This window comes from Ambystoma mexicanum, chromosome 4q (genome assembly GCF_040938575.1).
Source record: "Ambystoma mexicanum isolate Mex_15411 chromosome 4q, UKY_AmexF1_1, whole genome shotgun sequence".
NCBI lineage: Eukaryota > Metazoa > Chordata > Amphibia > Caudata > Ambystomatidae > Ambystoma > Ambystoma mexicanum.
In genome coordinates, this window is record NC_090928.1 from 1,225,629,929 (window position 1) to 1,225,647,090 (window position 17,162).

General features: G+C 44.0%; 1 protein-coding gene across 1 annotated transcript in view; it reads left to right on the plus strand.

The window, feature by feature from the left end:
* Positions 1-15,926, plus strand: part of LOC138468290 (uncharacterized) — a 130,584-nt gene extending 114,658 nt beyond the window's left edge. The window contains exon 2 of the mRNA XM_069608776.1: positions 1,967-15,926. Within this exon, the coding sequence (XP_069464877.1) occupies positions 2,387-15,727 (13,341 nt within the window). The 5' untranslated portion in view covers positions 1,967-2,386 and the 3' untranslated portion in view covers positions 15,728-15,926. The remainder of the gene's footprint in view (positions 1-1,966) is intronic.
* Positions 15,927-17,162: the final 1,236 nt, after the last annotated feature.

Genomic DNA, 17,162 nt, shown 5'->3' on the forward strand with positions numbered 1-17,162 from the left:
CACCCCATCTGGACCCTGTTAACCCTGATATCCGATCTGGTCGCAAAACCTGGGATGGCACTGTATGCATGTTTTGTGGACTACACGGCTGCGTTCGACAGTGGTCCATGCTTGAAAAGTGGGAGATAGAGTCTTCCCTCCTTTACTTCATAAAAGCCCTTTACTGGGATACGACGGTGAGAATTAGGTTGTCTCAGGAAGATACCCTTTCGGAAAGCATCCCTACCCGGAGGGGGCTGAAGCAGGGTTCTGCATTAGCCCCTTTGTTCTTCAACTTATACCTCTCCATGTTGGCAAGAAGACTGGGGCCAGCTCACAATCCCCCCCCCCCCAATATGGTTATAAAGGCCTGACGTGCATTGCATATGCGGATGAAGTGGTGATTCTCGATAGAACTAAAGTTGCGCTACAAAAATCTTTGACGACATTAAACTTGTTTTCACAAAAACTGTCTCTCAAGCCCAATATCAGCAAAACCAAAATCTTGATATTTGGGTATTCTAGCACTGCCAGGAAGAACAATCATTGGTGGTTGGGAGGAGAAAGAATCGACACCACCAACAGCTATCGCTATTTGGGAATTAATATCACAATAAAATCCATGACAACCTCTATTTTAGAGGTAGTAACAAAAAAAACGTGGGGGAAATGGCTAGTCCCAAATAAAATCATTGATGGCCAAGTTGGCAGGAATATAGAAGCTAAGCTTTTAGCCTATAAAATCTCAATAGTGCCAACAATCATGTATGCCATAGAAACTCTCCCTTGGAAATGGGTTGCGCCGATCGAGAAGCTGGAAGGGAAGATTTTGCGCTCAGTGTTGAGCCTTCCTCCTGGCACCCGTGCGCAGGCCATTAGACTCGAGCTGAGCCTTGCTTCCATAGCCATGCGCTGGTCATTGGCCTCATGTAATTTATGGCCCAAGATAAAGTTTGATTTAGCAGGTCCTGATAGCTTGCTGGCGCTTACCACCCTACATGATAGGATATATGAATCTAGTAAATGGTTCAGCGAGCTCCAGGCTAGAAGCATAAATTATATGCACAAAAGTGGCCTTTCACAAACGCCAAAGACCTGGCTGGAATATAACCTGCCAAAAAATCCCTGAAAAGGCTAGGACTAATGACATGGACTCTGCTTTGACGCACCTTGCTACCCTGAGTAAATACAGAGAATATGCCAAACAGGCATTTGATAGAAACAGCCCTTGCCTTTACCCAACTAGGAAACAATATCCTAAAGTGACCAGATTCATTCTTTCACTCAGACGCCAAACTATCAAGGTGTTGGAAAATACAGGCGCATAGAAGGCCATCCCTCAAGAACAAAGGAGTTACAGACTCTGCGGGAGACATCTCGAGACTGCTAGACATCTAACTCAATGTCAAGAACTAGAGGCAGAACACAAACTAGCGTATGAAAACCACTGTAACCCTAATTTGGATGTGTTTTGGAGTGAGCTGTTTGCTGCTTGGCCATCGGTATTAAATCATGCAGCATTTTATGTGTGGGAGTTAATTATCAAAAAACGAGTTGAAATAGAGGAAGAAAACTTAGTGATTTTAAGAACGCTGCATTTTGGAACTGTATGTATTTAATTTTATTAATTATGATGAAATGTAAAATTAGATAACAAAATTGCTACTTGATTTTATGTACGTTTTTTTAAAATCATTGAAATGTAAAATGTTATCATAAAACTGTAAATTGATTTTAATATGTCAGTGTGAAAAAGATGCAAGTCATCTAACAACACACCATAAAAAGAATTTAAAAAAAAAGATGGAATTGACACCCATAATTGCATGAGACACTGTGGCCATTACATCGGGATCAATGTCTGTGTGATATTTTCTTGTATCTAAGATATATTCTAAGAGTACTGTCCTTATTTGAATCACCCTACTTCAAACTGTGCGTACACACATGGTGGCTTGGAGGTAATATTGCTTTCTTTTTGTTGCAGCTTCCTGTTATCGTGTGTCAAGGGGACACAGTCTACACTGGAGGACGATTATCCAAGCACAGAAATAGAACATCCGCTAAGTGAAGACCATCAGAGGGAGACATCGTACACCAAAGGAAATCTGTCTACCAAGGTGCCCTTTTCCATTCTAACATCGTGGAGATCACCTTGTATTAAATGCACAAATCCCAGCTATGACTTCTACATAAAATCTGATCAAACTGGAAGAATTGCGTACATCTACAGCTGGAAAGTTCCTTCATGATCTGGAAACAACCCAATCTTATCAAGCACCGCTAGAATTTTAGGGTGTAGAATTGGTGTCTGCATGGATACAAACAGTCATCTGGTTATAGCAAAAAAAAGAGTCTCTCATTCTACAAACAACGGACAAATGCTCCGGTGGCTCTTTGTAGCTCCATGGTGAAAGCTGCCGCAATCATGGATGCTCACTATACCGCCTGGTTACCTTGTTATATCTCTGGTCTGAATATCTCTGGTCTGACATCATGCCTCGTTTTCATCACTGCAATGCTTGCCATTGTCAGTTTCCTGTACAGGGGGTGGTGCCGCTGGAGGCTATGCACTGTACCCCCAGATCAGGCGCTGCCCTTGGGAGCAAGAACTGAGCAAGCACTGCCTGACCGGAGCACATGTGTCCTACGAAGTGATCCCACACTCACCGAGATGCACCTGGCACTACTTTGCCAGACTCCAGAGGCACATGAAATGGACTGGCCGTTAACACGTGCTGTGAATAGTAACCAAGATGGCCGAATTAATCATAGCCATGGAGATAGAGCGCGTCATGACCCAAGAGAAAATGCAGGAGGAGAGAAACATGGCATAATCCATGACCAAATGCTTTCTGTGACTCCTTACCAAGAATATCTTCCAAGACATGACCAGGAAAGAGGGCACGAGACAGTGGAAGGGTTAAACTCTATAGAAAAAGACATCCCCAGCCATCATCAGTATGCAGCAATGGGTTACAAACACACTCTTCCTGAGAACTACTATGGAACTACAGCTACGGACAATACATACATCCCGACAATGAGCGAAACAAGGACTGACTTTTTGGAGAACCGGAATATTGCCTGCGCTCACAATCGAATCCTCTCTGTAAATTCTACTGAAAATATGGCTACAAATAATAACTGCATGCTGACATTCAATGAGCAACCGGCGGGTTCTATGAGACAGGTTGATATCATTACCGTGAGGTATGTCTATGAAAGCATTTACTATGCACAGAAAGATGATTTGCTGTATGACACCAAAGAAAGCTTAAGTTGCACGCAAAACAGTATCTCAACCTTCGTTAACCAAACACCTTACAGTAGTAACCATCAGCTACCACCGTTGATGAGTGATTATCAGACACTTACCAAGGGGCATGAGTCAGAAGATTTAAATTATTTCCAAAGTATGGATTTGGATATGTCTGTGAGCAGCAACCTGACAGAAGCTGCACTGGACCACTGTCCCACCATGAATATTGGCCAAGATTTTTCTGCATGTTACGAGCAGACCAGGGCTACACAAAATGTTGATTTTCTTGACGAAGAGAAACATTTTGTGTCCTTTGATCAAAAAGACACACACTCTGGATTGGTTTATAGCCTCACCAATGATCAGATGCCTTGTGTGTATTGCACTGAGAACTTGGATTCAGAATCTGCAAATCAAGACACAGTGCTCGGTCGGAAAAATGATACGCCAGCCTTTTATCAGACGTATGCAATGTGTTCTAAACAGGAAGAAATGGTAAGTTGCAGAAATATTTCGGCAGTGAGTTATAACCAAATAGAGGAGTCTATTTCTGGGCTGCAGCCTCCTGTGACTGCGGATCCAGAGTATTTTATATCTTGCAACCATCTAGTTCCTATCAAATATGGCCAGGAAGAGAACATACGTTTCGAGCAAAGTGATGGTTCAAGCCGTCACCCGGAACCAACGGTGGATTGTGAGCAAGATTTATCCACAAACCATTTCCAAGAGTCTGCTGCCACTTGTAAAGAGGACAGTTTGGGAAATTTGTTGAGGTCTATTGATGCACTTTTGGCACTTGAGGCACCAACAAGTATACAAAATGACAGGGAGGTTGCTAATGCTACGGAGAAAGGGGTGCACTATCAAGAGAGTGGGACACAGAGTCCCCTCCCGAACACTGCAGGAGGTGCAGATCTTTCAACATTGTACCACGATACGGCTGGTAGTTATTCTTGGCTGAGTGGCATTGGTTACAACCAGGATGATTTTCAGCTGAATGACGAACAGGAGAATATCAGTGGCACTGATGCATTCATGATTTCCTATCACCAGGAAGAAGCCAAAAGCAACAGCCAGCGTAGTTTCAGCGGCTATGATAGGGAGGACCTATTCAGTAGTGTCAGGCAGGCCAAGGCAGATGGACCTTTTCATAAAGACGATGACGTCTGTAAAGACTCAGATGAGGAAAGATGTAAAGACATCTGTCATCAGAATAGTCAGGTTGGACAAGTTCAGAGAGACGCTCAAAGCTACGAGAAGAGTGCGACTTGTCAGAGCCTTTCACAGGCAATGGGCATGGGAGCTGATGATATCCACGCTCTCGGTGATAGTTTTACTCCCTGGTACATCGACATTGTCGGTCCTGATCAGACAGATTTTCTGGATTGGTTTGAAAAAGACTCTTTCCATTGCAACCTGGAGCCTGCTACTGATAGTGATTATCAACCTCCATCAACTTTCCCTGATGACAAACCTGCAAATAGGCAAGACCAGCAAGATGATTTTATTTATCATCTGGATGATGATGATGACAGTACTAACAGGGACTTGAACTGCAATCTAACAGATCCCTTTGAACCCAAAATCACCCTCGGGCCCCCCAAGTCACTTGATTTAAGTTCTGGCTGCTTGGCAGATGAGAGCAGCACTCAGAAATACCTCTCTTTGGATGACCATACTTGTGATGCTTGTTGGGGCCTAAAAGATGATCTTTTCGTTAAAGAGATTGTCCTCTCGAGTGATGGCCAGTCCCCTTCAAAACATTGTAATGAAAGTCTCCACGTAGATTACGAACACAGATATATTGTGAAAGATGGCCAGAAATCTTCTACAAATGATGAACAACAAGCCACAAGTTCTGAAAATCCATGTTCGCTGAAATGCAACCGGGAAGATAACATCCCTTCTGAGCTACTGCCCATGGTGACCTTTGAAGCCAACTATGTTCCGAGTAATGACCAACGCCTGGTAATAAACCATGACCAGAAAGTCAATCTAGAGTGTGATAACCAGGATTCTTTAGTACCCAATTACAAATCTCCCTCTCTGAAATCAGAGAGAGAACTCACAACAAGTGATGTGGAGGAAGAGTTTGTTGTCGACCATGACTATTATCTTGTGTACAAAAAGACATCTTCACCATGTAATACCCCAAGAGAGGCCACGTGTGACACAGGGTCAGTTTCAAGTACCACCAAGCAAGATGCAGCCAGCTATCTTGTCGACCCTACTCTAAGTCTAGATGAAGAAACATCAATTTGTGATCATCAGGAAGACCTGAAAAGTTCTGAATCACAACATGATAGCAATAGTAGGACGGCTGATTGGGCCAGTTTGAGCACTTTGCACATAGGAAGGAATACTGAGGTAGGTGCACGGGACGACACTGGGTATATGGGCAGAAACAAACATGAGGATGAGACTTTTGAAGAGCAACATTACCTGAGCCTTTTTCAGAGAAGGCTAAGAAGTCCAAGCCAGGTTTCTAAAGAGAACTCTGATCAGAGTCAAGTTGGGAGTTCTATCCAGGGGAAGGGCATTGTTGAGGACGTAGAAGACTATGCCTATGCTGGTGGATTGCCCTCTGCAAGATACAGCGATGAAAGCTCCTTCTATGGCCAGAAGGTCGATCAACTGAATGACCATAAACAAACTGCAACTAACGAGCAGACGCCCCCTATCTGTTGTGAACAAGACGACATGGTAAAAACTGAAGATGTGTTTTATGAGGATCAGGAAAATGCCACGTGTTGTAACAAAAAGAACAATGCAGTACAGAAACCAATTGCTCTCCTAAATGATGCCAACGTGCCATCTGTCAATTGCAGCCTTCATCTTTCTGTAGCATTCGATCACAAAGACCAGGTATTCTCTGAACACAGGGAATCCTCAGATAATGGGCAAATATCCGCAAAAAGCGAAGATGTTGATATTATGACAGAAGACATCCCTGCGCTGCTTCCTGCCTCTAAACTTTTTGTGAGTTATGATCAGACCCGTGGTGAACTGAATGAGGTCCAGGAGCATGCCTTCACTGGGAAGCAGGAGAGCAAAGGCTTCACCCAGCAGCCTGTCTCCCCTGAGGAGCAGAGAGATGTACTGAGCTATACATTCAAAGCAGGTGATCAGGTCCTTCTGAAAGGCCTAAGGAAAACTCCCACTAGTGGTGGGAAGCAGGTAATCACTTGGAAGGGCCCGTATAACATCTGCAAGATCTTCAATAATGGCATGTGTACGCTCTGCAACAAGAACAGAAAACTGAAGCAGAAACATCCCCTAGCTGACCTACAGCCTTTCCAGGAACTTGAGCAGTGCATGCCAGTAACACCCACTCCTGAATTTCAAGAATGCATGCCATCCAAATTGGAAGAGATCACCTCTCCACAGAGGTGCTATGGGAATTCCAGGCAGAATGACGTTTCAAAGGGTATGAAAAGCCAGGATGTAAGTACAGGATGGAACACTGAAAATGAGGATAGCATCCCTGAAATGTACTTGGCCCAGAAGCCAACGAAGAACTGTGAGCCGCAAGTTTCCCTCAGTGAATACCATGAAGAGGACATCTATGACCAAAATAGAATTGTACTCAGTGGAGCCAAGGAAGTAATTGCAAATGAAAATACCACTGCAACATGTACAGACGTGAAACTTTCCAGGGGAAATACAGAAAAATACAGAGAGCGATTTGATCATCAGGGCATAGTGTGGCAAAACTGGAAGGATGCTTTACATGATGAAATGAGAACCAAAGTGAGATATGACCAGAGCTTGCCAGCTTCTCCAAACTACAAAGTAGGAGATCAAGTATTTTGCAAAGATGCATCAAGGTCCCTGTCAAAAAGGCAAACAAAAACAGAACAATGGAAGGGACCATATGTCATTTCCAGGATTCTCCAGAACAACACTGTTCAACTGTCGGGCAAGAATGGGCTCCTGAGGCAAAAATACCCTTTCTCCAACTTAAAACCTTTCCAGACACCACAGTCATTGAAATCAACATCACCCGATAGCAGCCACACCCAAGCAGCACAAGCCGAGAGAGAGCGGGATGCAGAAATTTGGGAGCAAAGAGAAACTTTGAATGTTGACAAGATATATTTGTGCCCTGATGATAGGAAACATGCACCCAATTTGATAAATAACTATGCCACCCGTAACCAGAAGGAAACACGTTTTAACCTTAGCCAAGTGCTAAACAAGGTTAATTACAAACACAAAGCTGATCAAAGCTTTCATTGGGACGACGATACCATAGTTTATGATGGGAAGGATACAGTGAATGACTTTAAAGGGCTTTCCATTGATCACACGCATTTTACATCAAGTGACAGAGAGGCATCTGTCACCGGCTATGAAAAGGAAGTCACCCCGATGCACGACTTTAAGGTGGGAGATCATGTCCTGCTTAACGATTTCAAGAACTCAAACAAGAACAAACCAATGAAGGCTGCAGAATGGAAAGGACCCTACACAATCATCAGGATCCTTGCCAATCAGACTTGTGAGCTGTTACGCAACAAACGAAAACTCAAACACAGACATCCGCTCTCTCAACTCAAGCCTTTCTGGGAAAGACAAACCTTTGATGACAAGTCAGAGAATAACGGGGGTCTATCCCCTGCAAAAGTGGAACACGTTGGAGCACATGACAAAGATGATCTCCTACAAACGCTGCCCTATGAGAAAGATGCTGGATTCCCCAATCATAACAATCAAAGAAGGTCTGAAAAAAATGCATATGTCCATGATGAGATGGAAAATGTCAAGTGGTACGACGTTATGGACCATCCGGAGGATTTAAAAGAGTACATGTTTCTCAAAGGAGATCACGCTGAGAACTTTGAAATGGCCATGGGCACAAGAGTTGACTTGAAAGAGATTTCAAACTACAGTCGTGAAGATGTCGGTATTGACCGAAAAGATTCAGCAACACACATATTTGTTGATCAGAAAAGCACTGCAGAGTATTGCCTAAAGGATGTCAACTCTGACAAGGACACCGCCACGTGGGATGGACAGATAAGTGACTTGTCTGACCAGGAGTCTAATGTACTGTATTACAAGAAAGGTGCAATTTCTGGTGAGAACACTCTGTCGTTAGATGGCCATGAAAGTGTAATGTCTTATCAGGCCACCTCTGTGCTAGATTACCAGAAATATGTTATTTCTGCCCAGGACAACGCAACATGGGATGGACAGACAAGTGTAGTTTCTCACCAGGAATGCAGTGCTTTGGATAATCAGAGAGATGTAATTTCAGACGATGATAACTTTTCATTGGATGTCCAGAGAAGTTTAATGTCCTACCAGGAATCCCCCACACCGGATGACCAAAAGGGTGTAGTTTCTGATCAGGAGAGGCCTTCCTTAGAAAGCCACAAAAGTATAATCAGTGACCAGGAAATCCATGCAGTAGATAGCCAGAAAGGTGAAGTCTCTGGTCAGAGCACCTGTCCATTAGATGACTGTAGAAGTATAACATCCCACCAGGAATCTCCAGCATTGGATAACATGACAGATGTTGTTTCTGGCCAGAACAGTGAAATATTGGACCAGGAAACCCCTGCACTGGATTACCAGAAAACTGCAATCCTTGACCAGGATGCCTTTTCATTGGATAGTCAGAGAAGTGTAATATCTCACCATGAAACCTGTGCACTGGATTACCAGAACAGTGTCATTTCTGGTCAAGATACCTTTTCATTGGGTGGGCAAAGTAGTATAATATCTCACCAGGAAACATGCAGTCTGGATCGCCAGAATAGTGTCATTACAGGTCAAGTTAACGTTTCATTAGACGGCCAAAGAAGTATAATATCTCACCAGGAAACATGCAGTCTGGATCGCCAGAATAGTGTCATTACAGGTCAAGTTAACGTTTCATTAGACGGCCAAAGAAGTATAATATCTCACCAGGAAACATGCAGTCTGGATCGCCAGAATAGTGTCATTACAGGTCAAGTTAACGTTCCATTAGACGGCCAAAGAAGTAGATTATCTCACCAGGAAACATGCAGTCTGGATCGCCAGAATAGTGTCATTACAGGTCAAGATAACTTTTCATTAGATGGCCATAGAAGTGTAATATGTCAGCAGGAAACATGCAGTCTGGATCGCCAGAACAGTGTCATTAAAGGTGGCCACAAAAGTGGAAGCTCTCTCCAGGAAAGCTGTGCACTGGATTACCAAAGCAATATAATTTGTGATAAGAATACATTTCCATTGGATGGACACAGAAGTGTAATCTCTTACCAGGAAACCCTTGCACTGGATTATCAAATGGGTGCATTTTCTGACCAGGACACCTCATCATCTGATGGTAAGAGAAGTGTAATGTCTCACCAGAAATCCCTGGCACTGGATTACCAGAACAGTGCAATTTCTGATCAGGGCACCACATCAATGGATGGCCAGAGAAGTGTAATGTCTCACCGGAAATCCCCTGCCGTGCATTACCAGAACAGTGCAATTTCTGATCAGGGCACCACATCAATGGATTGCCAGAGAAGTGTAATGTCTCACCAGAAAACCCCTGCACTGGATTACCAGATCAGTGCAATTTCTGACCAGGGCACCACATCATTGGATGGACAGAAAAGTGTAAAGTCTCACCAAGGAACACCTGACCTGGATCCCCAGATTCACCTAAGTTATGAGCAGAACACTTCTTCGTGGGATGGCCAGAACAGTATAACATTTCCGGAGAATACAAAAAGCTTCTTTAACTGGGGAATGCCTGCGTGGAATGATCAAACAAGTGTATCTTCTGACCAGAAAGGAATAATTGAGAACCAGAAAGTGAGAACATCTGACCTGGAATCCTCTTCATTAAATAACCAGAATAGCATCAATTTTGATCGCCACGCATTTGAACTTAATGACCAGATCAGTCTAGGTTCTTACCAGAATACCACCGCGCTGGATAATCAGAATAAAATGATATTTGACAAGACAATCAACAAGTCGACTGAGCAAAAAGCACAAATCACTGACTCGAAAATCTTTGCTAGTGATGACCAAAATATTAGTGGCATTGTTGACACAAAATCTGCAATGGACAAGCAATACCCAGCAAAAAGCTCTGATCAGGCCCTTGACACGTCGCACAGCTACAGGGTAGGAGATCGTGTCCTGCTGAATGTTAAGAAGGGACAACGGAGCAATGAGGAAAACCAGGAACCAAAATGGAGAGGACCGTACAGTATCTTCAAGATTCTTCAGAACAATATGTGCTTGCTGTTGAACAAGACCAGGCAACTCAAGCAAAAACACCCCCTTTGGAACCTGAGACCTTTTCTTGACAGTAAACCATGTGCAAAGGCATCTTCCATTAGTGAGGAAACACTTTCTTCACAAGAACTAAAACAAGAGTACGAAAAATATAACCAAAAAGATGCAACCAAAACCCAGACATCACATTTAGCCAAAGAAAATATTCAGTGTACATTTGGTGAAGACATGGACCTCAAATACGACGAGGGCGCTAATCTTGATGTTAATGCAAAAAATGAGACCGGTCATTACAAGAAGCCAAATTCCATTGACGACCAACAATTGGTGATAAATCTGGCTCAGAAACACGTTCCCTCTTGTGATGGAAAAGAATATTTAGGATTTAGCCATGAGGATGTCATTGACAACAAGTCTGGCTTTTTAACGGCTTATCAAAAAGATACTGGTGCCACGGGCCTGGCCGAGGAATGTAATGGCTTGTGCGCCCTTGAAAACAGGACCAGTGACCAGAAAGATATTCCATTAAATGTTGAGAGAGAGTATTTGAGTTGTCAACAGGCTCATGAGTGTGAGGGTGTTTCAACATGCTCTATAGGTTACGACAACAAGGATTTGCTTCGATCTAGTTTAGCCATTTCCAAGATGGAGCTTGAGATAGATGCGACCACCGAGAAGGAGCTTGTAATTGGTGATGAGAGGGCAGCTATAACTTACAGAGATAATGCTTCCTTGAGTAAACACCAGACTACAACAGTCGTTAATGTGCAAAATCAGTCCTGTGAAAGTGATGCCTGTGAACATAAACACACTCTAGACTGTGATCACAGAACAATAACTAGTAGCAATCAGATGCAGCCTCTGTGTTCTAATGAGTCATTGGCCAGCAATTGTCATCAGCAACCATCAACCTGCAATGAGCTAAAGCGGTTGACATGGAATGATGAAGATATTCTATGTGATGACCAGAGGGTGGTTCTGAGCAATGAAGCTTCTCAGAACTCTAGTCAGGAACATGATTTGCAGGACCAGGCCCATAGCAAGAGTTGTGTCTGGAGTTCAATTCAAAGTTTTGCTTCTAGAGGTACTCTCACCTCCAACCAGGACTATCTTGTTCACAATGCTATGAAAGCTATATGCAGCGGTGAAGAACAAACTACAGGTACCGACCAGGTCATTCCCAAGGACTGTGACAGTATATCTTCGGTGAGCTGTGGTCACCAACATGACATAGGTTATGGCCACCTATGTAATGTCCCTACTGATGAGACTTCTACATCGGACATGAAACTGACACTTTCAATGAGGCATCAACATTTAGAGAAAAGCTTTAAGAACACAAATGCTATAACATGCAACAGAACAGATGGCAACCATTCTGGGGTGCAGCCTGTAGCGGCATTTGCCCCTTTTGCCACCAGCAATGACCTGGAAGAGGATTTAACTTTTTCAAACAAAGATTCCTTACATCATTATCAGACAGCACTACTGGTTGATGAACCGAACTCAATAATGACCGTTGATGAAAAACATGCTTTGACCAATGAGATGCTCGAAGATGTCCAATCTAACAAGAATGATGTAGCCATCAATGACAGTGACCTTTTTGCAAGTGACATCCAGAAGGGTACTGCAACTGTTCTAAGCCTGACGGTAAAAGATGCTACAGGTTTTGATACAGAACCGATTATGAATGTAAACCAAAAAGAAGAGACTATCTCCGAAAAAAGTGACGCGCTAAGATACAAACAACAAGATGTCACTGGGACTCACCAAAAAGGGTTATTGGATTCTGACCAAGCACATGAAGTGAGGGAGGCCCACTTTGATGTTGGAGTGGAAGATGAGCGAAGTGACAGAAACATTGACGGTATTAAGCATCGAGAGCAAGACATTCAGCGCGATCAACAGGTTCTTCCGGCTGGTGAGGAGCAGATTGTTGTTTTGAGATCTAGCCAAATAGCAGCTATAGGGACAGCTGCTATGGGGACTGAGAACAGCATATCCCAAGGGGAGGAGGACATTGCTGATTGTTGTGAACATACTCCTCCTGTGAAGGATGATGGAATATCATATCCCTGTCAATCGCCTACGTTTTCTGTATGTTACGAGAAACAAGGCATCGAGAGCACCGACATGATAGGGGAGTCAAAGGGTTATCAGAAACCTGTGAGTTGGCAAAAAACGGATGCCCTGAAAGTTGGGGATAAAACGGTCATAAAGCTTAACCAGACAGATTCTCCTGTTTCAGACCTACAGCATGATGTAATTGTCGCACCAAAACCAACTCTTCATGATGGCCAGACATTTGATGTTGATTCTGAGAAGCAAAGTATCCAAGAACAATCCTTGAGTGATGGGCTTGAAGACGTAAAACACAGACTGCAACGTGCTCTGAATGAGAGCCAGCAGGATTCGTTAAGCTTTTCGTATAAACCAGGGGATCAGGTCCTACTTAGAGGAGTGAAGAAAAATCACAAGGGTGCTGGCAAGCAGCAAGTGACATGGAAGGGACCATACACCATCTGCAAGGTCTTCACCAACAGCACTTGCCGGCTCTCGAACAAAAACAGAAACCTCAGCCAAAAACATCCCCTCTCCAACCTTAAACTATTTCAGTCTTGCCAACAATCACCAACACTCAGGAGTGACCAGAAAAGATTGTCGAGAACTCCACTGAAAAAGGACTTTCTGGTCCAAGGCCACGATGACTATCCTGAAGAAAATAATCGAGAATGTGCCCAAACTCAAATTTTGAGTTCGGAGCAGAAAACGGCAAGTCACAGGGACATTAATGAAATCTGCAGAGAGAATTCAGTAGTGCTCCGTCAGCAGAATCCACCTAAATATGATTATCAAAATGATGAAGTGTATAACCATAACACAATGATAAGTTATGAAAAGGATGCGGGTACCACCTCTGCCGTAGAGACTGATCTGAAAATTGTCGCGGACTATGAACTTAAAGAGAGGGAAGGTTGTGACCAACTAAGAGCTGTCACTGATGATGTCAAAGATGCCACAGGTGAAGATGTGGCGCAATCGGCCAAGAATGATGCACCGACTATGGCAGTTGGCCACAGCCATGGGGTGGGAGACTACGTACTTTACAGAGAACTACAAAGGTCTCGTGGAAACAGGGGACAGGCCATGAATGTATGGAAGGGCCCATACATCGTCTCGAAGGTTCTCCAGAACAACATGTTCCAGTTGTCCTGGAAGTTCAAAGCCCTCAAGAAGAAATACCCTGCAGAGGACCTCAAACCGTATGAGGCACCCCAGCCGGTGCCGCAGGTAGCATCACCATGTACCTATAATGCACAGCCTAATAGCTACCCACAGAGATCTGTGCCAATAAGTGAGCAAGTAGCAACTTTGGACAAGAAGGAGGAGGATTGTGCAATTTCTGACCAGAACCGCATACCTTGTTTAGTTCAGACATTTGTAAGCAATGACCAGGAAGATAACAGTTGTGACCATGTACAGATAGTGCATGCATCATTAAGCCAACATGAAAAATGCCAGCAGCTCAACCTCTCTCATGACCGGTCATTTCTGGAAGCAGAGTATGGCCACATTGATCCACCTACCACGCATCGTGGTCAAGCTCATCCGATTTACGAGCTGGAGGAGATTGTTAGCGATACTCAAGATGGCAAATCTGTATGCTACAATGTGCCTGCGATGATTAATGATTGCAAACCAGCCTTGAGTTTGGACCCATCCCCTACTGTGCACACTGACCACACAGACCTTGCACTGCATGCCCAGGAAGATGTTGGGAGATTCCCACAGAAGGACATTTTCTGTAGGAAGACTCGGAGTTTTAATAAGGAGCCTGCTGAAGGTTACGGCTGGAAGAAATCGGTAAGCCACAACCTAGAATCTAACCAGAGTCTGGACCACGGTCTGAACTTCACTGAGAAAGACACAGTGAATGTCAATCATTCAGGTATTGCATGTTGTACAGAGAAACAAACATTGGACAATACACAGACAATGTGTCAAATTCACGAGAGAGCAGCTACTTTCACCTATGGCCAAAAGGAGAGTAGCAACACTGAGCTCCAACATATTGAGTCATGTTTACTGGAAGGCCCTGTAGGCTACGAGCATAGGGACGTGGGGCAATCTGAAATTGACTATGTTCTTGGTAACAGCCAGAGTAGCAGCACCTTAAATGCTGTCACCGGCTACATACAAATGGATGGTGCGTGTGAAGAAAAGATTGTTGCAGACTATGATGAGAAACCATTGATCGACGATGAGCAGAAGCCCGGAGCAAAATTCATCCAAAAGCCATTGGACAAAAAACAGGCTCAAATCCTAAAAAAGAAAGTGATGGGCCACGTAGAAAAAAGAGTGGTTGGTGATACACTGAAAAGGATTTCAAGTGATGAATCATCTGAGGAACCCACCACGGTACACAGTTACAAGAAAGGCGACCGAGTCCTTGTGAAAGGCATGAAGAGGTCACACAGGAGCAGAGGAGAGCCGGACATGCTCTGGAAGGGACCGTACACCATTGTGGAAATTCTGCCTCCCAGCTCATGCATGCTGTCCATTGGCAAAAGGATCCTTAAACCTGAATTTCCTTTGGCTCACCTGAAGCCATTCCAGGAGAGTCCAGCAATGGAGATCATTGAAAGGGGTCAATCCCAAAAATGGATATGCGAGCTTGGGCTCGACTCAACACATCGGGAGATCTTGTTGAGCATGGAGTGGCTGGATGACAAAATCATTGATGCTGCCCAGCACCTATTGAAGGTCCAATATGGAGCAAAGGAAGGTCTCCAAACCACGCTCCTGTCTTGTTCTGCCGAGGGCTTCACACCCATCCAGCATCAAGGAGTACAGATCCATTTCGATGAAATTCGCAATCATTGGTTCACCACCTCATACAGCGGGTCGGTAGTGCAACTGGCCGACAGCCTTCCTTTGCGTACCCTTTCCGTATCAACCCAAAAACAGTTGAAGCAGTGCTACGGGGCTGTTATGCTACAGGGAAAACTGGAGGTCCACCTGCTGAGTGTTGACCGGCAGCCAAACTGCGATGACTGCGGCTTGTACGCCATCGCCAATGCTGTTGAGTTCCTCTGTAGTGAGGGCACACCCACAGCAAAATACGACAACAAAGCCATGCGCCCACATTTAATCACTTGTCTGGAGAAAAAGAAGATGGCACCCTTCCCAAAGTGTCCCAAACTGAGCAGGCTCAGTCGTAAACCAACAATCAAAAAGATTTTTGTGCAATAACAAGATGGAGGCCGAAAATCAAAAACTAAAATTGCTTGGACTAATGCAGTTCCACATTCTGCGGCCAACAGATGGATTTCCACTTCACAGCTAAAATTCATACAGAGGATGGTCAGAAATGGCATTACCAGGAAGACATAGACACTCGATCTGAGGCACTTAAGGTTGCAAGTTATTATAAAATAAAGAAAGATAAATATTGTACCTCTGTTTTTTGGAAGCAAGCGCTTTATGAAAGCTGTGCCCACAAGTTTATTTCTGGTCAAGATCTGAATTTAACTGATTTTTTACGCTTTCTTTTAGTGTCCCAAGACTTGCTGAGGAATTGACCAATCACATCATTGTATGCAAGATGAAAGGTAACAATCAACTTTCAATAGGTTTTCCAAAGTGCCCGATGACATCCTCCCAGGTTCTGGCTCTTTCCTGTTCTCAATGTGTGAGATGTCCTGCCTTCTGGTGTGGACATAGCTTTTGTGTAGCATGTCACCGCATGTGTGCATATGCGGTCAGATCACTTTCCCTGCATGGGCATGCACCTTCTCCAGTACTCCTTTTCCACCAATGTGTGGACTGGAAACTGTTTAACTTAAGCTAAGCATTTCCTGGTACCACAGGTCCATTGACTCACCAATGCTCTTCTTCTCATCTTTGTTTGCTTAGTTCCTCTCATTCACTTTTCACATTCTTCTGGTGATTACTTAATTATGATGAGAAAAGGCCAGAAGGTAAATACTGGTCCTTTGAAATGTGGCAGACCACATAACAAATACTATGTTGAACAAGGGATAATCGCCTATAGATCTGAGAGGTTTTCCACAAAATGAACCAATGCTCTTCTCTCAAAACAGTCTGAACACAAGCTGTAGGGAAAGGACGAAAACACAGTGTATCACTGTTTCCTGCCTTACAGGGATATCGCCCCCCCTTTTTTCTGCCCCACGGTCACATGGTTCAAAGGCCCAGCTTGCTCATGGACCCCAAACTACAGTCTCAGAGACATAGCACCCATCATACTTTACTCAGTGTCAGGGATACAGCAGCCAAGACATGTACAGGAATATAGAGGCCGACTCATTCCAGGGATATCATTCTCCGCTCACTTCCTGGGATGTAGTGCCCTGCTCTCTCCTCTATGGATAATGTGACCTGCCACTCAGTTTTGAAACTGTGATCCAATGGTGTGCACGCCAATTTAAAGTGAGTATGCGGTGACAAATTCAAGAATGGCTTTGTCAATAAAGTAGATTTTCTTAGGTTGCAAGGGAGAAAGAGGCAGCTCTGGCACAAGAAGCTGGCACTCTAGATCAAGAAAAGAGAAGTGTCCTTAAGTGACGGGCACTCCCGTTCCCTGCACACCATATGCACTGAGTCAAGTCAGTCAACAGTTAAGAGTATGCCTCAATGTTTACAATCATTAGTCGTGGTACCTGTA